The sequence below is a fragment of the Castor canadensis genome, chromosome 1, assembly GCF_047511655.1.
Source record: "Castor canadensis chromosome 1, mCasCan1.hap1v2, whole genome shotgun sequence".
Classification (NCBI taxonomy): Eukaryota; Metazoa; Chordata; class Mammalia; order Rodentia; family Castoridae; genus Castor; species Castor canadensis.
In genome coordinates, this window is record NC_133386.1 from 131,187,948 (window position 1) to 131,210,930 (window position 22,983).

Genomic DNA, 22,983 nt, shown 5'->3' on the forward strand with positions numbered 1-22,983 from the left:
TAATTGCATACAAATCTTTTCTCATAAGATTTATATTTTATAACCCTTCTGTAATGGTTTATAGCTTTTGTAACTCATTTAAATCTTTAGTAGCAACCAAAACATAAACCTTAGATTATTGTAAAGTGATGCCACCCCAGAAATCTTAGTACTTTAAAAAATCATCTGTTATTTCTGCCTACTAAAGTCTTTGGATGGGGGAAGACCAAATAAAGTCAAAATTTCTTGAGTTTAAGAATTCTGATAGCTGGGTGCCGTGTCTCACGTCTATAATCCTAGTTACTCAGGAGGCAGAAATCAAGAGGATTGGGGTTTGAAGCCAGCCCTGGGCAAATAGTTTCAAGACCCTATCTCAAAAAAACCTTCACAGAAAGGGCTGCTGGAGTGGCTGTAGAGCGCCTGCCAAGCAAATGTGAGGCACTGAGTTCAAACCCCAATGCTGCCAAATAAATAAATAAATAAATAAATAAATAAATCTGGTGATAAGTCTTTTTTTTTTACTGTTTTATTATTCATATGTGCATACAAGGCTTGATCATTTCTCCCCCCTGCCCCACCCCCTCCCTTACCACCCACTCCACCCCCTCCCCCTCGACCCCACCCCCACCCACTCCACCCCCTCCCCCTTGACCCCACCCCCTCAATACCCGGCAGAAACTATTTTGCCCTTATCTCTAATTTTGTTGAAGAGAGAGTATAAGCAATAATAGGAAGGAACAAGGGTTTTTGCTAGTTGAGATAAGAATATCTATACAGGGAGTTGACTCACATTAATTTCCTGTGCATGTGTGTTACCTTCTAGGATGATTCTTTTTGATCTAACCTTTTCTCTAGTACCTGTTCCCCTTTTCCTATTGGCCTCAGTTGCTTTAAGGTATCTGCTTTAGTTTCTCTGCATTAAGGGCAACAAATGCTAGCTAATTTTTTAGGTGTCTTACCTATCCTCACCCCTCCCTTGTGTGCTCTCGCTTTTATCATGTGATCAAAGTCCAATCCCATTGTTGTGTTTGCCCTTGATCTAATGTCCGCATATAAGGGAGAACATACGATTTTTGGTCTTTTGGGCCAGGCTAACCTCACTCAGAATGATGTTCTCAATTCCATCCATTTACCAACGAATGATAACATTTTGTTCTTCTTCATGGCTGCATAAAATTCCATTGTGTATAGATACCACATTTTCTTGATCCATTCGTCAGTAGTGGAGCATCTTGACTGTTTCCATAACTTGGCTATTATGAATAGTGCTGCAATAAACATGGGTGTGCAGGTGCCTCTGGAGTAACTTGTGTCACAGTCTTTTGGGTATATCCCCAAGAGTGGTATTGCTGGATCGAATGGTAGATCAATGTTTAGCTTTTTAAGTAGCCTCCAAATTTTTTTCCAGAGTGGTTGTACTAATTTACATTCCCACCAGCAGTGTAAGAGGGTTCCTTTTTCCCTGTGTCCTCGCCAACACCTGTTGTTGGTGGTGTTGCTGATGATGGCTATTCTAACGGGGGTGAGGTGGAATCTTAGCGTGGTTTTAATTTGCATTTCCTTTATTGCTAGAGATGGTGAGCATTTTTTCATGTGTTTTTTGGCCATTTGAATTTCTTCTTTTGGGAAAGTTCTGTTTAGTTCACTTGCCCATTTCTTTATTGGTTCATTAGTTTTGGGAGAACTTAGTTTTTTAAGTTCCCTATATATTCTGGTTATCAGTCCTTTGTCTGATGTGTAGCTGGCAAATATTTTCTCCCACTCTGTGGGTGTTCTCTTCAGTTTAGAGACCATTTCTTTTGATGAGCAGAAGCTTTTTAGTTTTATGAGGTCCCATTTATCTATGCTATCTCTTAGTTGCTGTGCTGCTGGGGTTCCATTGAGAAAGTTCTTATCTATACCTGCTAACTCCAGAGTATTTCCTACTCTTTCCTGTATCAACTTTAGAGTTTGTGGTCTGATATTAAGATCCTTGATCCATTTTGAGTTAATATTGGTATAGAGTGATAAACATTGATCTAGTTTCAGTTTTTTTGCAGACTGCTAACCAGTTTTCCCAGCAGTTTTTGTTGAAGAGGCTGCTATATCTTCATCATATATTTTTAGCGCCTTTGTCAAAGACAAGTTGGTTATAGTTCTGTGGCTTTATATCTGGGTCCTCTATTCCGTTCCACTGGTCTTCATGTCTGTTTTTGTGCCAGTACCATGCTGTTTTTCTTGTTATTGCTTTGTAATATAGTTTGAAGTCCGGTATTGTGATACCTCCAGCGTTGTTCTTTTGACTGAGTATTGCCTTGGCTATTCGTGGCCTCTTGTGTTTCCTTATAAATTTAACAGATTTTTCAATGTCTTTAATGAATGTCATTGGAATTTTGATGGGAATTGCATTAAACATGTAGATTACTTTTGGGAGTATAGACATTTTTACTATGTTGATTCTACCAATCCATGAGCATGGGAGATCTCTTTGCTTTCTATAGTCTTCCTCAATCTCTTTCTTCAGAAGTTTATAGTTTTCCTTGTAAGGGTCGTTAACATCCTTTTCAGGTTTACACCTAGATATTTGATTTTTTTTGAGGCTATTGTAAATGGACTTGTTTTCATATATTCTTTTTCAGTTTGTTCATTATTAGTATATAGAAATGCTAATGATTTTTCTACGTCAATTTTATATCCTACTTTGCTATAGCTGTTGATGGTGTCTAGGAGCTTCTGAGTAGAGTTTTTTGGGTCTTTAAGGTATAGGATCCTGTCGTCTGCAAATAGGGATATTTTGACAGTTTCTTTACCTATTTGTATTCCTTTTATTCCTTCTTCTTGCCTAATTGCTCGGGCTAGGAATTCCAGTACTATGTTGAATAGGAATGGAGATAGTGGGCATCCTTGTCTAGTTCCTGATTTTAGAGGGAATGGTGTCAGTTGTTCTCTGTTAAGTATAATGCTTGCTGTAGGTTTGTCATATATAGCTTTTATTCCTAGTTTTCTTAGAGCTTTTATCATGAAATGGTGTTGGATCTTATCTAAGGCTTTTTTTGCATCTACTGAGATGATCAAGTGGTTTTTGTCTTTGCTTCTGTTAATGTGGTTTATTATGTTTATTGATTTTCGTATGTTGAAGCACCCCTGCATTACTGGGATGAAGCCTACTTGGTCGTGGTGAATAATCTTTTTGATGTGTTGTTGAATTCAGTTTGCCATTATTTTGTTGAGGATTTTTGCATCAATGTTCATTAAGGAGATTGGCCTATAGTTCTCCTTTTTGGAGGTGTCTTTGCCTGGTTTGGGGATAAGTGTAATACTGGCTTCATAAAATGTGTTAGGCAGTTTTCCTTCCCTTTCTATTTCATAGAACAGTTTAAGGAGGGTTGGTATCAGTTCTTCTTTAAAGGTCTGATTCAGCAGAGAATCCATCAGGTCCTGGACTTTTCTTTTTGGGGAGACTCTTGATTGCTGCTTCAATTTCATTTTGTGTTATAGATCTATTCAGGTGATTAATTTCCAAGAGGAAATGGAAATCTGTCCATTTCTTTAAGATTTTCAAATTTATTTGAATATAGGTCTTCATTTATGTCTTGTGTTCATGTTTTCCTTTATATGTTGTTTACATCATTTATAATTTTGTTATATAGTTAATACTCATCTAAGAATTCTGTCATCTTTCAGTTTTTAATTTGTCTTTATTGAGTAATTTCTCTTGCTTGTATTCACATATTCTCTGTTTACATTTGTGGTGAATTTTGGTTGTAAGCTAGAAAATGCAGCTTTACATTGATGGTCCTAAATATTGTTGTATTCTTTTAAGGAATGTTGAACTTTTTTCTAGCAGGTAGTTAAGTTACTTTTAAAGAGATTGATACCTTGGAGGCTTGGCTTTAAATTTTTTAATGGAGACTCTAAAGTGGCTCTAAATCCATTCTCTCTGTTTCTATTTTGAGACAAGTTCTATGTAAGCCCAGCAATCTTGAGCTCACAATCTTCCTGGCTCAGCTTCCCAAGTACTGAGATTATAGGCATGAATCACCACGCCTGGCAATTATTCTTCTATCTATGATGTGGTCTCCTGAAGTCTCTAAAAGAATGTGCATGTGCTTATTGAAGTCTCTCTTTTCTTACCGGATGGACCATGGATAATTGATTCACTCCTCATGTTAGTTCTACAATCTGTCGCATATCTTTTTGATAGTTTTACTTTTCTTGAAAGTTCTTCTTTCCAGTCTTCATAGAGTTTCACTCTACATGTATGTGTACAGAGTGATATTTAACCACCCACTCAAGAGATCTCTGTGCATATTTCTAAGGAGCGGGTTTTTATTTTATTTTATTTTATTTTTTGTAGCTCTATCCCTCTATGGGACTCCAGCCCACAAATTCCTTCTTGGCTTCCCCTTACTCTGACCTTTTTCTTCCCATTTCAACAAGACAGCTGGGTACCTTTTAGGCTTTCCCATCCTGTATCACAGTTTAGAATTCACTTGGAACCCTGTTACTGGTGTAACTTTGTTTGTTTCCCTTTTCTTAGAAATCATAATATCATCCTCCCAGTTGTTCATTGAGTGGACACAATTATTCCCTTTATTTTACCCAGTTTTCAAGCTGTTTATCACAGGACAGTAAATACCAACCCTTATTCCCTCATGGCCATTATAGGTGTTGTTTTCATAGGTATTTTAGTGAGAAAGAGTTTCATAAAATCAGAGGTTATCCAAAGCAAACAGTAGGTAGCAGAACCAGGAACTTGTCTTATAGTACTGTCTGGAATATTATTATGTGGAGGATCTAGGACCAGAACTACTCTGAGCAGGTGCCTAAATTGGAGAAAGGTTAGAAAAACATAGGGAGCCTGCTTAGAATGTTCTTGGGGACCTCAAGACCCTGCCTTGTCCCCACCCTCTCACCTTATCCTCAGGCTAGTATTGTACCTGCTACTTTTTTGTTGTTGTTGTTGGCAGTACTGAGGTTTGAACTCAGGGCTTTGCACTTGTTAAGCAGGTGCTCTTGAACCACAACTCCAGCCCATCTGCTGATTTCTTGATGCCAGAAAGCCTCTTTCACCATCACTGTAATATGACAGTATTATGAAAGATTGGTCCCTGGGGTAGAAAAATACTGACATCCATGTAAGTGACTGGTACTTTGCCCTTTTCTGCTATTTGAGAGGGTTGTGGAGGGATCTTGCCTACCAAGGTGACTAAGTTGAGCCTGTCTACCTCTTGCCTTCTTTTCCCCTGTGCCCGCAGTTACGATCATGTGCCTTTCCTCATGCATGACTATGACCTGAGTAGAACAACCAATATCAGGGAGGTCATGCCAAATGCCACCTTTAGCTATCCTGCTTTCTTCAGTTGGACTTTCCTGAAAACTCTGAATGCTGGAAAATGGTTTGTACAACCAGAGGTAAGACATTCCTCAGTTTCACATACTTGCATTGAATCCCTTTGCTGTACAGGTCCATGTGCTGTTTCTGGAGATCAAGGCCAAAGGTGAAGATAGACAAATGTGCATATATTTTCATCCTAGTCTGGTAGCAGGCCTATAGCATTGGCAATAAGGCTTTTCTGACAAGGCAATGAATCTGATTGCTGCTTTCACCATTCACCAGTCTGGAGATGCACTTGTAAACTTGTTTTTGTCATGTAATTACTTTTTACCGAAGCATTTCACAAACTTTGATAGTGTGCCTACAATATATATATCACTTTCCTGAGTATTTTGAGTAGCTCACAGCCTTATAGATGAGGCAGACTGGGAAACATATTTGCTCTTGTTTCCTTTTTGCTATTCAATAAGTATGTATTGAGCATCTACTGGATATCAGACACATGGAATAAAATAGAAAGTAAGCACACCTCCAGCCCTAATGGGGTTCACAGGATAGTATACAAATAGATAATTATAAAATATTGTGATAAATGTCAAACCATAGTTAATTTCAGGTTAATATTAATGTTTTAGCAAATGTGTATTCTAGATGAAAGGTTGTTACATATCTGATATAGCACATTGCTCCCAAAAGTCCTGTTAGGATTTGTAAAATTTAACTCACACCTAAAACTGAGTCAAAGTTTCATTAGATTGAGGTGTTTGATGGAGCAGTAGGGTTGATGAATGACTGACTGATAATTTTAATTAATGGGTGATCTTCCTTGGTGGTTCTTGGAACTCAGTGGTCCCTGTTGGGTTTTTATTTTTTTTGGTGGGATTGGGGTTTGAACTCAGGGCTCCATGCTTGCAAAGCAGGCGCTCTATTACTTGAGCCACACCTCCAGTCCATTTTGCTCTGGTTATTTTGGAGATGGGGGTCTCAAGAACTATTTGCCTGGTCTAGACTTGAACTGTAATCTTCTTGATCTCAGTCTCCCAAACAGCAAGGACTACAGATGTGATCCACTGGCACCCAGCCAGTGTTCCTTATTGTTGAAAGACAACAATAGTCATTTTTCATGTCAATTGTCATGGTTAACTATGACATTTAATATTTAATTTTTCACTAAATACTATACTTGGTTTGGGTTGTCAAAAACATTTTCTTAGGCTGAGGATGTAGCTCAGTGTTGGAGCACTTGACTAACATGTACAAGGCCCTGGGTCCAATCCCCAGCACCACAAAACAATAACAAAAATTAAAATCCCTGTTGTACAAAATTAGAGATAAGGGCAAAATAGTTTCTGCTGGGTATTGAGGGGGGGGAAGCGGGAGGGGGTGGAGTGGGTGGTAAGGGAGGGGGTGGGGGCAGGGGGGAGAAATGAACCAAGCCTTGTATGCACATATGAATAATAAAAGAAAAATGAAAAAAAAAATAAAATAAAATCCCTGTTGTGAAAAAAGCATTTCATGTTATAAATGTATTGGGTTAGTTGTAAGTGGTAAGGTTGGATGTGTTATTATGATAAATTTTGGTGGATATTTTTTATTTAACATGTTCAGGTGGTATACTTGTATGTTTAGTTATACTATTACTTTGGCTACTGAGAATTCTGACACCTGGGGTTCAAATATGATTATCTGGAGGACTTTATCTTTAGGTTCAATTGTGGGATTTTCTTTTCTTTTATGCTGTATTGTTGGAAGGTAGTTGAAATGTTAGCATGTGATTTAAAAGGTTTGAAGGCGGGGCTGGCGAAGTGGCTCAAGTGGTAGAGTGCCTGCCTGGCAAGTGTAAGGCCCTGAGTTCAAATCCCAGAACTACCCAAAAAATTAAATTTAAATTTACTTTAAAAATACAAAGATTTGAAGGCTTGCTTGGCATAGATGGCTCTCACGTATAATCTTTGCTACTTGGGAGCCTGAGATCAGGAAGATTGAAATTCAAGGCCAACCCAGGCAAATAGTTTGTAAGATTCTATCTCCAAAATAACCAGAGCAAAATAGACTGGAGACATGGCTCAAGTGGTAGAATGCCTGCCTTGCAAGTGTGAAACCCTGAGTTCAAGGCTCAGTTTCACACACACACACACACACACACACACATGCACGCATACACACACAAAATAGAAGAAGATTTGAAAGCCTGGGTACTTTTTTGCAGCAAAGAACTTGGTTGTGCTGGTTATTCTGGTGATTCTTCATTGGATAGGTATGGTTATTAACTGACTATGGTTGTTAATTGGTCCTTATTAGTATGTTCATTGTTCTTTAGCTTACAGTTTTGGAAGTTTTGGTCTGTGCTGTATTGGCCCTGCTGTGTTGGGTCTGTGGCAAGGAAGCATATCGTGATGGGAAGCACATGGCAGAGCAGAGCTGTTCACCTCATGGCTGGAAAGGGAAGATGAGACAGGCAGGGCTGGGTTCCACAGTTCCCTCAAAGGGCACACTCCACAACGACCTAAGACCTTCTACTAGGCCCCACCCCTTCCCAATAGCACTACTCTGGGGAACAAGCCTTTACCACATGAGTCTTTGGGGGATAGTCTAGATCCAAATTACAGAAATCTGACTGACAATGGAATAAAATAGATGTAGAAGTTCTTGGAGTTGTTCCTGTTTGCTCAGCTCAATTCCTGACTAACAATCCAACTAACATTTCTGTGAACTTTCTTGTATGCTTTGTGAAAATATAATTCTCAAATGATAAAAAATGTAATTTTTTTTGGTACTGGGGTTTGAACTCTAGTGTTTGTGCTTGCTAGGCAGGCACTCTACACTTAAGCCACCCTTCCATCCCTTTTTGCTCTGATTATTTTGGAGATAGGGTATCACTTTTTGCCTTAGCTGGCCTGGCTATGATCCTCCTGTTTTTGACTTCCTACTGTTGCTGGGATGACAGACACATAACCACCATGCTCAGCTTTTATTCTGTTGAGGTGAGGTCTTACTAACTTTTTTGCCTGGGCTATCTAGCATCGAACCATGATCCTCCCAATCTCAGCTTCCCTAGTAGCTAGTATCAGAGGTGTAAGCCATCCATGCTCAGCGTGAATACAGATTTTATTTAGCACATTAATGAGGAACAAGCAGGATGACAAAACCCACTCAAAAGATAAGTGAGAAAATAACCTGCATAGTCAGTAAAACAAAGAAAACCTGAAACTAGATTGCTGAGTTAGATACAAACTCAGTTAATATACCAGATGACAATAAAGCCACAACCTTTAGGGTTATCTTCTTTTCCACAGTAAAATCATTTATATCGTTACTGGTCAAAACTCACTTTTGTTTTTTTTTCAGTTTTCCCTAAGTTAATATCTAACTTTACATAGTCGAGGCCCTAATCTCAAGTAATGAGTAGCTAGGCATAGTGGTACATGCCTGTAATCTCAGTCCTCTAGAGGCTGAGTCAGGAGGATCATGAGTTTGAGGATAGCCTGAGCTACATAATGAGACCCTGCCAAAAAAGAAAAGTAAAAAAAGAATTCAAACAAAGGCACGTTCCTCTAAGAATCAGATAACCCACAGATGGGTTCATTTAAGAACACTCTGCCATGATAATACAATGCCAAGCAATCAACTTTTGCCTTATTTGTAAGTATTTCTCCTGTTGTGATTCTAACTTCTATTGATTATTTTGAAGCTGGTCTCATGATTTTGTGTTCTTTGGCTTTATTAACTTTATAGGTGCAGTAAGAAGAATCAACTTACATAAGGTTCCTAGAGTCTGGTTGTGTTAACTGCTAAAGCCATTGGACTAAGTTCTAGAGATTACTTAGGGAATCTATACAGCTTCATGCTTAATAGGACTTACTTCGCATTTGAGAGATCTTTTTATTACTATTATTTACAAAGTAAGAAATTCATCTCTGCAAGTTTTCACCTGAGCACCTATAAATGTAGGCAAATCCTTTCTCCTTTTCACACTAGGCTATGATCATTCTTACTACTTGTAATTCTGGAACTACAGACACCAAACCTAGGAAGGCTTGTCAACGTTTGCTGCAAATATCAATTATATCTGTGTCTTAAATGGGGAAAAGGGTTTGTCATACATACCTGATTGAATGGAATAAACACTCAAATGTGAACCTCCAGCATGGTGTTGATAACACAATTTGTCAAGTGATACTCCACTGAAGAGGAAGACAGATTTTTATTGAACATATGCAAATGACTGCACTGCCATGAAAAGCAGAGGTGGAGCAGAAGTTTTATTCCTGAATTCTCAGGGGCTGGTGAGCAAAATGCTAAATGCAAAGAACATTTCTCAGAAGTTTAACGTAAGAGTCAGAGAAAATTTTTTTTAAAAGTCTTTCTCATATGGCCAACAGAAAGTAGGACATTAAAACAATATCTACTTAATTCCAAAATGAAAGTCATGATTAAATTGCGCTTATCTGTTCCTTCAGTCTCCCACCCAGCTTGGGTTATCAGTCCACTTTCACAAATTGTTCTGCCGCTGGTCTAAAGTATAACCTTGGAAATCCTGATTCGGTCTCCTAATACAGACTGCCTGGTGTCTGCCTGAGTCAGCAATGTCACACTGGGAGGCCTGTTCATGAGTATTCCTTACAGTATCAGTAGGTCAGGGTATGTGTCACTCAAAACCTCAAACTGAAATTTTGAGTCTGTTCTTTCTAGTTGCTGGTCTGGATCTTATGGAAGACACCATCAGACAAGAATGGTAATAAGACAGGAACCACTTAATGGTAACAAACTGAATTAGTCTGTTTAATTTATATAGTAAGCAACAGTATCAGAAAGGAGAAGAATGTTCTGTTTATAGAATATAATACAGAATTATTTTAAAAGGTCTTTTCCCTTGAAGTAAGAACATATTTAGGGCAGTGAGAATATTAACAGATCTCCTTGTACTTCTAATCTATTCTTCAGAACTTTAAAACATTCCAAACTCTAAAAACACATATTTTATATGCAAAATGTTACCTGGGAATGTAGAGCTGCTGCTTCTTTTTCTTCTTTTTCTTCTTCTTCTTCTTCTTCTTCTTCTTCTTCTTCTTCTTCTTCTTCTTCTTCTTCTTCATCCTCTTCCTCTTCCTCTTCCTCCTCCTCCTCCTCCTCCTTCTTCTTCTCCTTCTTCTCCCTTCTCCTTCTCCTTCCCCCTTCCCCCTCTTCCTTTTCCCCTCTTCCTCCTCCTTCCTTCGTCCTCCCTCCTTCCTTCCTCCTTCCTTCCTCCTTCCTCCTTTCTTCCTTCTTTCTTCTTCTTCTTTCTTCCTTCTTCCTTCTTCCTTCCTCCTTCTTCCTTCTTCCTTCCTCCTTCTTCCTTCTTCCTTCCTCCTCCCTCCTCCCTCCTCCCTCCTCCCTCCTCCCTCCTCCCTCCTCCTCCTCTTCCTCCTCCTCCTCCTCCTCCTCTCCTCTCTTCTTCCCCCTTCCTCCTTCCTCCTCCTCCTTCTTCTTTACAGCTCCTGCCATATTGAGGGCTGAAAAACAATATCTGAAATTAAAAATGCACGTGAAGGATATTGGTTTGTAGTTTTCTTTTCTGATAATGTTGCTATGTGGAATTGATTTTAGTGCAATGCTGGCACATAAAATGAGTTGAAAATGTGCCTCCTTCTATTCCTAGAGGAGATTGTGTAGAATTGGTGTTATTTTTTCTTTTGTGTTTGGTAAAATTCAATAGTAGACACACCTGGGCCTAGAGATTTCTTTGTTGGGAAGTTCCCACTTGTGGATTCAGTTTCATTAATAGATGCAGGCTCTTCTGGAGTGACTACTGACTATGTTGTCAAGTTTGTGGACATGGAGTTGTTTTTGTTTTTTGGGTTTTTAAATTAGCATATAATAGTTGTACAGGGGGATACATTGTGATATTTACATATGTGCTTACAAAATATCTGAGTTAGATTTACCTCTCTATCATTCTTCCTTTTCCTCCTCTTCTTAGAGAACAATTTCAGCAGGTTTCATTGTTGTATTTTCACTTATGAATACAAAATACATCCACCATATTCATCCTCATTCACCCTTTCCTTATGTCCACCCCCCTCCCACTAGTGCCTAACCTGGAAAAGACCTATTTTACCCTGATATGGAGTTGTTTATAATTGTTCTTTATTATCCTAAAGGATCTGGATTTCCGTACTTTATGACCTCTCTTTAGCTGACTAGAGAATTAACAATTGTTTTAATCTTATAAAAAAAAAACCAGTGATTAGCTTCATTGTTTTTTTGCATTTAATTTCATTGATTTCTACTCAAATCTTTATTTCTTTTGCTTGATTTTGGTTCAAATTAATCTTTTTCTAGCTTGTTAAGGTAGAAGCTTTGGTGACTGATTTTAGATTTTGTTTTTTTTTTAGCAATACTAGAGCTTAAACTCAGGGCCTCCCACTTGCTAGACAAGTGCTCTTCTGCTTGAGCCATCCCTCCAGCCCTTTTTTGTGTTGAGTGTTTTCAAGATAGGATCTCAGGAACTATTTGCCTGGGCTGGCTTCAAGCCACAGTCCTACTGAACTCTGCCTCTTAAGTAGCTAGGATTATAGGTATGAGCCACCAGGCTGGGTAGATTTTTTTCTTAATATTTAATATTATGTGCTTACTTGTAAGCACTACTTCAGTTTCATCTAGCAGATTTTGATATGCGTATTTTAATTTTTCTTTAGTTTGAAACATTTTTAATTTGAGTCTTCTTCCTTAACCCATCAGTTATTTAGGAATAGTTTCTGAAATTTCCAAATATTTGTGAATTTTTCAGATAATTTATTGATTTCTAGTTTAATCATTTTTTGTTATTGTTGTTGGGACTGGGGTTTGAACTTGGAGATTTGCACTTGCAACGTAGGTGCTCTACCACTTGAGCCATGCTGCCCGTCCATTTCGCTGTGGTTATTTTTGAGATCGAGTCTCTCGAACTATTTGTCTACCTGGCCTTGAGCCTCAATCTTCCTGATTTCAGCCTCCCAATAGCTCTGATTATTGGAGTGAACCACCAGTGCCAGACCTGTTTAATTTGGCTTTTGACTGACTGCATACTTTGTATAACTTCTATTGTTTTATACTTACTAAGGCTTATTTTATGCAAGAATATGGTATGCCTTGATGAATTTTCTAACTACACATGACGAGAATGTGCACGGGGATGAATGCTTTGGGAAACCAAGACAGGAGAATCAAGAGTTCCAGGCCAGCCTGGGCTAAATAGCAACACCATGTCTCAAAATTAAGAGTTAAAAGGGGTGGGGGTGTAGTTTAGTGGTACAGTGCTTGTCTAGAATGTACCCAGATTCAATTCTCAGTACTGGAAAAAAAATGTATTATGCAGTTGTTCTGTAGATGTCATTAGGTTCAGTTAAGTAATAATGCTTATATTGTTTCTATCCTTACAGTTTCCTACCTATGTGTTCTGTCAATTAATGAGGCATGATGAAGTCTTCATGTTGATCTTATTTTTCCTTTCAGATCTATAGTTTTTGCATAATACATTCTGAAGTTCTGTTGTTAACAGCATGTATGTTTAGGATTGCTGTATCTCCTTGAAGAACTTAGCCTTTTTTCATGATGTGTGTGGTAGTCAGAATAATGGCCTCCTATAGATGCCTGTGCCTTAACTCCTGGAATATAAAAATATGTTACTGTACACAGTAGAAAGGTCTTTGCCAATGTAATGGAGGTTATGGACCTTCAGATGAGATTATCTTGGATTGTCAAGGTGGACCTGATTGAGTCAAGCAAGTCTTTAAAAGCAAAGTCCTTAAAGTCCTCCATTGCAGGCTTTGAAGATAGAAGAAGGAGGCTATGAGCCAAAGAATGAAGATGGCCATTCTAAGGTGGGAATTGTCTTTAGTTGACAGAAGAAATGGATACCTCAGTTGCTTCCGTGGAACTGAATTCTGCCAACAGTAGAACTGACCATGAAATGGATTCTCCCCTAGAGACTCCAGAATGGAACACAGCCTTGCTGATACCTTGATTTTAGCCAAGTGAGATCCATACTAGACAACAACAAACGATACCATGTTGTTTTAAGCCACAAAGATGGTGGTAATTTGTTATAGCAAGTAACAGAAAATCGATGATTTTTTTTTTTCATACAATGTTTGGGTCATTTCTCCCCCTTCCTCCACCCCCTCCCTTACCCCTACCCTGCCCCCTCCCTCTCCCCCCGCAAAACCAATGATTTAATGCCACTCTTTATCCATGATAGTAGTAATACATGAACATAGAATACACCTTAACAAAATAATAGCACCTCAGATCCACAATTTATGACTCAAGTGTGGTCCATCTTTGGGGTCAAAGACTGATTTCAACATTGAAAACCATTCAGTATAATTTACCTTGTTAACAATCTGAAGGAAAACGACATGGTCATTAAATTGACATAGGAAAATCATTCAGCAAATTCCATTTGTGATGAACGATTCTTGGCAAAATAGGAATAGATGAGAACTTCCTTAAACTAAAAAGAAGAACTTCAAAAGACCTATAGCTACCATCACTCTTTTTTTTTTTTTTTTTTTTGATGGCACTGGTGTGTGAACTCAGGACCTCACACTTGTTTTTTTTTATTATTATTGTTTTATTATTCATATGTACATACAAGGCTTGGGTCATTTCTCCCCCCTGCCCCCACACCCTCCCTTACCACCCACTCCGCCCCCTCCCCCTCCCCCTCACCCCCTCAATACCCGGCAGAAACTATTTTGTCCTTATCTCTAATTTTGTTGAAGAGAGAATATAAGCAATAATAGGAAAGAACAAGTGTTTTTGCTGGTTGAGATAAGGATAGCTATACAGGGAGTTGACTCACATTAATTTCCTGTGCATGTGTGTTACCTTCTAGGTTAATTCTTTTTGATTTAACCTTTTCTCTAGTTCCTGGTCCCCTTTTCCTGTTGGCCTCAGTTGCTTTTAAGGTATCTGCTTTAGTTTCTCTGCATTAAGGGCAACAAATGCTAGCTAATTTTTCAGGTGTCTTACCAATCCTCACCCCTCCCTTGTGTGCTCTCGCTTTTATCATGTGATCAAAGTCCAATCCCATTGTTGTGTTTGCCCTTGATCTAATGTCCACATATGAGGGAGAATATACGATTTTTGGTCTTTTGGGCCAGGCTAACCTCACTCAGAATGATGTTCTCCAATTCCATCCATTTACCAGCGAATGATAACATTTTGTTCTTCTTCATGGTTGCATAAAATTCCATTGTGTATAGATACCACATTTTCTTAATCCATTTGTCAGTAGTGGGGCATCTTAGCTGTTTCCATAACTTGGCTATTGAGGACCTCACATTTGTTAGGAAAGAACTCTGCCACTTAAGCCATACTCCCATCTCTTTTTGCTTTGGTTGTTTTTCAGATAGGGTCTTGTGTTTTTCCCCAGGGCTGCTCTTGGACCGTGATCCAAGAGTGTACCACCATGCCTGGCTGGTAACATTATTCTTAATGGTGAGAGAATGAATGCTTTTCTTCTAAGGTTTGGAACAAAGCAAAATGTCCTTCCTCAACACTCCTACTTAGCACCATACTTGAAATCCTAGATAATGCATTACAGAAAGAAAAATGAATGAAAAGCATACAGATATCTATTAAGATTTGAAAGGAAAGCACGGCACTTGTGGGTGTCTCATGTTTATAATCATAATTGAGATCAGGAGGATCATGGATGGCTTGAGGCCAGCTTGGGTAAATAGTTCACAAGAACCCATCTCCAAGATAATCAGAACAGAATGGAATGGAGATGTGACTTAAGTGATTGAGCACTGCTTTGCAATTACAAAGCCTTGAATTCAAAGCTCAGTCCCACAAAAAAAAAAAAAAAGATTTAAAGGGAAGAAAGCAAGCTGCCTGAACATCTATGTAGAAATTCCAAAATAATATGTTACAAAAAGTTCCTAGAACTACAAGTAAATTTAACAAGGCTGTGGGATACAGAAAGTTATGTGTATTCCTATATTCTAGTAATGAAGAATTGGAATTTGAACTTAACAAAATAATAGCAGTATAATAGCATTAAAGATCAAGTACTTGGCTATAAATCTAAAAAACTTTATTTGTGAGGGTTTGTATGCTGAAAACTACAAAAGAAAGAACCCAAAGATCTAAATTAGTGAAAAGATATATTGTGTTCATGCATTGAAAGATTCAGTATTGTTAAGGTGTTATTTCCAGTTTCAGTACAATCTCATTAAAAATCCAAGCTAATCTGTTACTATTAAATTTTTAGCTGTCAGTAATTGTGTATATTTATAGTGCTCAACAGGCTGGGGTTTCTTTGTTTGGTTTTGCTTTGCAAGCTACAGTCGAACCCAGGGCTTCATGTATGCTGGGCAAGCACTCTATCAATGAGCTACTTTCTCAGCCCCAACTGGAAGGCTTTTGGAAATATGTATGCATTGTATAGTGGATAAATCAAACTAATTACCAAATGTGTTATCTCACATACCTATAATTTTGTGGTGACAGCACTTAAAATCTATTAACAATTTCAAGTATGTGATAAATTGTATTAACTGTAGTCATCAAGTAGCAAACAGATCTCTTCAGATTATTCCTCCTGTCTAACCAAAATTTTGTCTCCTTTGACCAACAGCTCCCCACCCTCCTACCAACATTTCTGTAGTAACCACTATTTTATTTTTCTGTTTCTGTTGGTTTAACTTTTTAGATTCTACACAAAAATGAAATCATGTGGTGTTTGTCCTATACCAGGCTTATTTCACTTAGCATAACATCCTCCAAGTTCATTCATGTTGTCTCAAATGACAGATTTTCCTCTTTTTAAAGGCTAAAGAGTATTCCATTGTGTGAATATTCTCTCATTGATGGACACAGATTTATTCCTTTTTTGGCTTTCATGAATAAGACTGTAAAGAAAATGGGAGTGCAGATATCTTTACCTTGTATAGTTGCCACACAGTCTTTTAATGTTCTGTTCTCATTTTTTTTCAGTCTTTATTCCCTTTTGCTTTTCAGTCATGGAAGTTTATATTAGTAGAACTTCAAGCTCAGAGATTCTTTCCTCAGCATATCCACCCTACTAATGAGCCCTTCAAAAGCATTCTTCATTGTTGTTAATTTTTTTTTAATCTGTAGTATTTCTTTTTGATTCTTACATAGGATTTCTGTCTCTGCTTACATCTTTTTTATGCTATCTACTTTTGTCTGTTAAAGCCCTTCACATATTATTCATTGTTGTTTTAAATTCTCTGATAATTATCACATCTCTGTCACATTTGGTTCTGGCTGCTTGGTCTGTATTCTTACATTATGTTTTTTGCATTTTAGTATACCTTGTAAATTTTCTTGATAGCTGGTTATGATACATCAGGTAAAAAGAACTGCTATAAGTAGGTGTTTGATAATGTGGTGGCTAGGCATATAGGAAAAGGAACTGTTCTGTAGCCATGATTGTATTTTCTCCTCCTTCTCTTCTGCTGCTGCTTCTCCTTCTCCTCCTCCTCCTTCTCCTCCTCTCCCTTCTTCTTCTTCTTCTCCTCTCCCTTCTTCTCCTTCTTCTCCTCCTCCCCCTTCTTCTCCTTCTCCTTTTCCTCTTCCTCTTCACCCTTCTCCTCCTTCTCCTTCTCCTTCTCCCAGGGTCTCACTGTTTAGCCCAGACCTCAAATTCGCAATCCTCCTGCCTCAACCTCCCAAATTCAGTCTTTTAGTGAGCCTGAGCACACATGCTTTTAAGTTTCCCCATGCCCAAGCCCCTTTGATGGAAAAGAATAGCTAAAGAGGACTGGAATTGGGTATTTCCCTTCCTGCTATCATGTTAGGGTCTGACAAAATCCCAGCAGGTCAGGCTCTGGTTAAATAGATTATCATAAGAGAAGACCTTGTTAAGAAGCAGAGTGCTCTGAGATATTTAAAAATGTTTTCCTTTCCATTCTCCTTTTATAGAGGCATGAGAAGGTTTTTCGCCCCATATTTGTGAGAACCTGATTAAGCTTGTGGAGCTAAAACTCAAAGAAGTGTGGGGGCTTCTGGAGTTTATAATTGTCAGGTCTGTTCTCCTAGAGCCTTGGCAATTTAATTTCTTTCAATTTCCCTACCCCAACACTAGTTCCCTTAATGTTTTCTATTCCTGAGTCTCATTCTAGTAAGCTACAACTGCCTTTTTTTCCTGTCTGCTAAATCTTATGGGCAGTGGCTTGTGTCACTCCAAGAACAGTTGTTGAGTTTTCAGTCTATTCAACTTTACTTATTGTTTAGAAAAAGTGACATCTTCCAAGTTCATTCCATATGAAACAGGAAACCAGAAGTCTATATGGTTATTCTTTGAATCACTATACTGATGTCTATACCTGTTATAATTTGATAATGTGCAGTAGAATTTTCTGAGGCTTCTAAAAATTACTTAATTGTCTGTTATACATTTCTTCCAGTAGTTCTTTTGCAAAGTAGATTCCTAACATTTAAATTCGTAAGGAAAATCCCATAGAGGAGAAAGGAATACTTTTCTGACAATGGTTTCAAAGTAAATTTTATGTTGGGACATGGAAAAGGATTTAGGATTGTTTAGAAATCCCCATTACTTGAATGGTTTTGATATTCTTAGCAATCTGATTATTTTATGGTAATGGGATTAATGGTGGATTAATGGCACCTGGTTCAATAAGAAAATTATTACTATTGCTATTCTTCTATACTTACAGATAGTTCTTATTAGAATGTTTCCCTTGATGTAGTATCATTGGATACATTTTAGATAATTGTTCTATTTCCTAACCAATATGATATATTAGTTCTTCCTGTGACCCTTCTACTTATAATAACTCTTAAGCCAGAAGCATAGAGAACAGAGAACCTTTTAGTCTTATTTTTTATTTGAGGTACTAGGTGCTTTATCAGGAGAATTAGAAGTTTGTTTCATTTCTAGCTTGTTACTTCCAAGGGCTTTTTGAAAATTGTTCAGCCATGTGTTGGCAGACATTGTTCCCATTCTGGTTCATTTTTCTGGCTAAGTCCCCTATTTTATATACAAAAAAGAACCTTTGTTACTTCAACTGTTAGATCTACACCCTACGTCATAATGTCATTTAAAGCTCTCCCAAGTCGAGTTTTAAGCTCTGCTGTCATAAATCTTCACTGCTTTTGCCATTTCAATTTTTTCCTTTCTTGGTCTTTCTGTTCTATTATTTTAACAGTTTTCCTCACAATTCAGTGAACCATTTGGTCTGGATCTGGAAGTATCTAACAAAATCTTGAATTCTGAAGCAAGAATCTATGTTCTTGAGAATTACAAAAACCCTAAATTGTGCTCAACTCAGATCTAAATCATGGTTTCATTCAACTTCTATGCTCTGCCTTCTGGTCTAGCAATTTTATGGGTATGTTATACAATATGGATGTACACAACAACTGTGCACAATCATACTGTGTGAGAAAGGGCAGTTAGGAAGATAAGCAAAGGAAAAGAAATGCAAAGAGGGGAGTGAAAGGAAAATAAAAGTTGTATAGAAAAAAAGAAAGGTTACTTGACTCTTAAGAAAATGTGAAGTACTACTGCTTCCTTCTCCTAAGAGGTAGCCTTTTATCACTGCCTTCACCCACAAATTATCTAAAATTGACAAGTAATAATACTATATACTATAATATAGCAAACATGTATGTCTGCTATGTGTAAAGTTGAAGTGTCGTACATTGAAAAGCATACAGGAAACTCCTGCCTTGAGAGAGCTATATTCCAGCAAGACTCAGTATAGGGTGAGGGAGCTAATATGAATTGTGTACTTTTCTATGTATTAGATATGCTGTCAGACTCTATAAATATTTTATCATATTTAATCTACAAAATAATACTAAGAAATACATAGATTGTCCTATCGCTCCCCCGTTTTGTAGTTTGGGCAATTTAGACTGAGAATTTCAATGATTTTACCAAAGTTGCACAGCAAGAAGTATATCAAGTCAGGATTTGAACTTTGGTCCATCTAATACATGTACAAATAACTATAGAAGACAGAATGAGACATACTCTTTACCAAGGCATAAGAATGAGCTATCAGTGCTCAGTGTCACCAAGATCTCTTTAGTTCAGGAATATTTAAGGAAAGCTTCACGAAGGAGGTAGTAGCATTTGAACAGTTGAGGTTAGGATTTCGGCAGGTGGCTATGGCAAGGAAGGCAGATGAGGGAGAATTAGCACTGGTATCAAATCAAATTCATTGTGAAGCCAAAACACTTGTTCTCCATTACATAAAACTAGAACTGTGAGAGCACGCTCAGGAAGACAGTGTGACTGAAAAGGGATGTATTACTTTGAGTTACAGAACAAAAGACTGGAAAGAAGGTCAAGATAAGAATGAAGGACTGTCATTGTGAATACAAGATGTTCTAAGATATAGAAGAAATCATTCCAACACCATAATTACCAGTGGAGATTCCATTTCATTTCTCTCCTTGGTAACTCTTATCTCAGAACTAGTATTTCACAGGTCCTAGTTGATTGAATGAAAATGGAGCAATATGAAGATAGAGCTGGGGGTGAGACCTCAAAATAAGGGAACTGAAATCTGCTTTTTTATGAGAATCATTGTTTTCTTTGATGTATTTGTTTTTAGAGCAAACCATATTTCAATATGAAACCTTTATCAGAGGTTGATAAAAAAAGAGCGAGCAACCAGTCAATTCCACAACTAATTGATTTGTTGAAACTTGCAAAGAAGGAAAAGAAGTTTGTGATATTTGATCTTTTTGGCCCTCCACCAAAACATCCTCTCAGAAATACCTATGTCCGCCAAGTAGTAAGGGTGATCCTTGACTCTAAAATTGAGCAACATCTGGTATGTCTATCTTAGTATTTATCGTAGAGGTTGGGAGGTGGGTAGCATGTCCCGGGAGCATAATAGTTGAATTTGACCTACCTGGGAACCTTAAGTAATTTTGCTTCCTATGAAAATGGAGATTATTATTTATACAGCTACATGTAATCTGAGAATGACTCAGTTAAATTTATCTCAGTGGGGAAAAACATTGAGACTGTGTACTACTCCAAACCAGGTGAAATATCAGCACCCTGCTAAAGAAGAATGTATATAAAAACTATGTGATATGACCTGCACTATCATCAATATAGATCTATTAGAAAGAGTCTTCATAGGACTAAGGCTTTGAGGACTTAGCTTTGGTGAATGATATAGAAAGACAGCTGGTTCTTATTTGAGCAAAGATGTGCTTGTCTTGTTTTTCAGAAGCAACTCTCTGCATTTGGGCAGTCAGTTCCAAATCACTTTAATTCTCAGAATATGGGAGTACTATGAGTGACTCAGGTATCTTCTTCAAATAGACCTATTTCCACAGAAGAGTTTTAATAGCACCCCTGTTTAGCAATAACCCCTGTCACAGATGATTTTTAGCATCAACAACCAGAGATTTTTTTTTGATTCCCATTTTTTTTTACATTTTGAAAACTTTAAATTATTTATTTTTACTATATTATTGTTATACTGGAGGTACATTGTGACATTTACAAAGTTCAAAGAGTCCCACCTCTCATCCATATCTACCAACTCATCCACATTTTTTTTTAGTCAGCACTGGTGATCAAATCCAGGATATTAAGCATGCTAAGCAAGCACTCTACTACTTAGCTATATCCCTAACCCTCACCCACATTTTGGTATGATGCTTTCTGTACACAGTGGGCCCTATGACCTATAATATGAACTGGGAAAACTCAGTTCCAGAACAATCTTGATGAAGACTCTTGTTTTAAGAGTTCATTAAACAATATTAGGTCAGGTTAACTGTTTCAACAAGGGCTAGAATCTTTCTCTACTTCCAATAGACTACTGCCAGTGCTGGAATGGAGCTTCGTTCATTCTCTGTGGGGTGTTTGTACCTAGAGAGCTAACAGTCTACTAAAGGACTTCCTGTTTCTCCTTACAGATTTTTTGGTTGCCAAGTTTTGATAGGGACTATGTCAGGCGGATGGCTCCTGGTTTTCAGCATGTGGGCCGTTTGTTCTCCATTGAACGCCTTACAAAAGAAAACATCAGTATAATAAATGTTGACTACAAGAGATTGTTTTACAATGGGTTAAGGTGAGTGTTTGGCCACACTTCTCTTGACATATATCACCTTAAATTTTCAAAGCATACATTCCACCTAAGCTGCTTAACTTCCCTTCTCACTTTAGAATTTCTTTGTTTGGTTACCTTCTTTGAATTCTCTGCTTTCTCCTTCCTCCCCCTCCCTCCTTTCCTACATTTATTAGGTGTAGATTATGGACCCTTTAGCTCCTTCTCCTTTGTGCTTCAGTTTCTCACCATTCCACATATTTTCGTATGTTTGACATTTCTGTTTTTCTATAAGGTGGACATTGAATAGTCAACTCAAAAACTTGTTTATTTCCTCTTGCCATTTCCAGATGGATTGTACTGCATCATAAATAGCTTTGTGATCGAGATAGCCATGTTTCTCATAGTGATAATTAAGGATATATCTAAATCATTATTGAAAAGGCTTAAAATAGCCAAGCATGAGAAGCAACTAAATTATTTACCACCACATGTATGAATATACAGTTGGAAATTTTCAGAATTAAAAGGACCTAGAAATGAAAACACTTCTCCAAACTTAACTGTTACTAATCACTTTGTAATTTAATCCATATTACCTTTCTCTGAGATTTAAGAATAATTTTTTTTCAGATAACTCTAAATGCTTCACAGACGAGGTCTTCCTTGGATGGATAGAGATGTATATATGTATAGCTCCAAAGTCTCTCATAAAAATTCTGTGTATATTTCTGCATCCCAAGGAATAAGCCAGGCTATTGGAAATTTATATAGATATTTTTATTCTCTATTTCCCAATCAGAAGATTTCTCTTTGTTCAACTGCTCTATTTTGAGCATATTTCTATTTTCTTGTACTTTTTTCCAGCTAAAACATCCCTAAGATGATTTCCCTCTCTTAATAACTTATATTGATCTATTAGGCCAGGTTGAAAAAAGTGATAATAGCTTCTATTTATTGAGCCTTTATTATGTGCCAAGTGCTATGCTTGTTAGACTACAGGCTGTGTTTTAAATCCTGGCCTACATGTGTGACTTTAAACAAGTTTTTTTTTTTTTTAAGTTTTAGTAAGGATTCATTTTAGTATAAAGGGTTCATTTTGGTAAAAGGATAAAAGTAAGGAGACGTTCGTAGGGGCAGGGAGATCATTTTCTGTTTCTCATGCAGGAAATGGGAGTAAAGACTCCATTGTTGTTTTTGTTTTTCAACAGGGTCTTGCTGTGTATTTATTTCAGGCTGGCATCAAACTTGTGATACTCCTGCTTCAGCCTCCTAAGTGCTGGGATTACAGGCTTGTACCACCACACCTGGTTTTAACTTTGGACAAGTTTCTAATAGTTTTCTCCCTTGTAAATGAGTATATCAGTGGTTCCTACTGAAATAGTAAAAAGATTAAAGATGATCATATTATGTATTCAACAAAATGCTGGCCAAATCTGTAAAATGCTAAGTGTTAGCTGCTTCATTCATTATCACCATCCCATTTTGTGCACTGGATTTATCATTTCCCTTTTGCAGAGGAGAGCAAATGTAGCCTAAGCTGGCCTCAAACTCATACTCCTCCTTTCTCTGCCTCTAGAGTGCCAGGATCATAAGCACATACCACCACACCCAGCTTTTTAAATGTTTTTAAGAAAATTTTAAATTAAT

General features: G+C 37.5%; 1 protein-coding gene across 1 annotated transcript in view; it reads left to right on the forward strand.

Moving 5' to 3' along the window:
• Positions 1–22,983, forward strand: part of Gdpd4 (glycerophosphodiester phosphodiesterase domain containing 4) — an 85,379-nt gene that overhangs the window by 45,461 nt on the left and 16,935 nt on the right. The window contains exons 9-11 of the mRNA XM_074072307.1: positions 5,217–5,373; positions 19,876–20,097; positions 21,203–21,357. Of these exons, the coding sequence (XP_073928408.1) occupies positions 5,217–5,373; positions 19,876–20,097; positions 21,203–21,357 (534 nt within the window). The remainder of the gene's footprint in view (positions 1–5,216; positions 5,374–19,875; positions 20,098–21,202; positions 21,358–22,983) is intronic.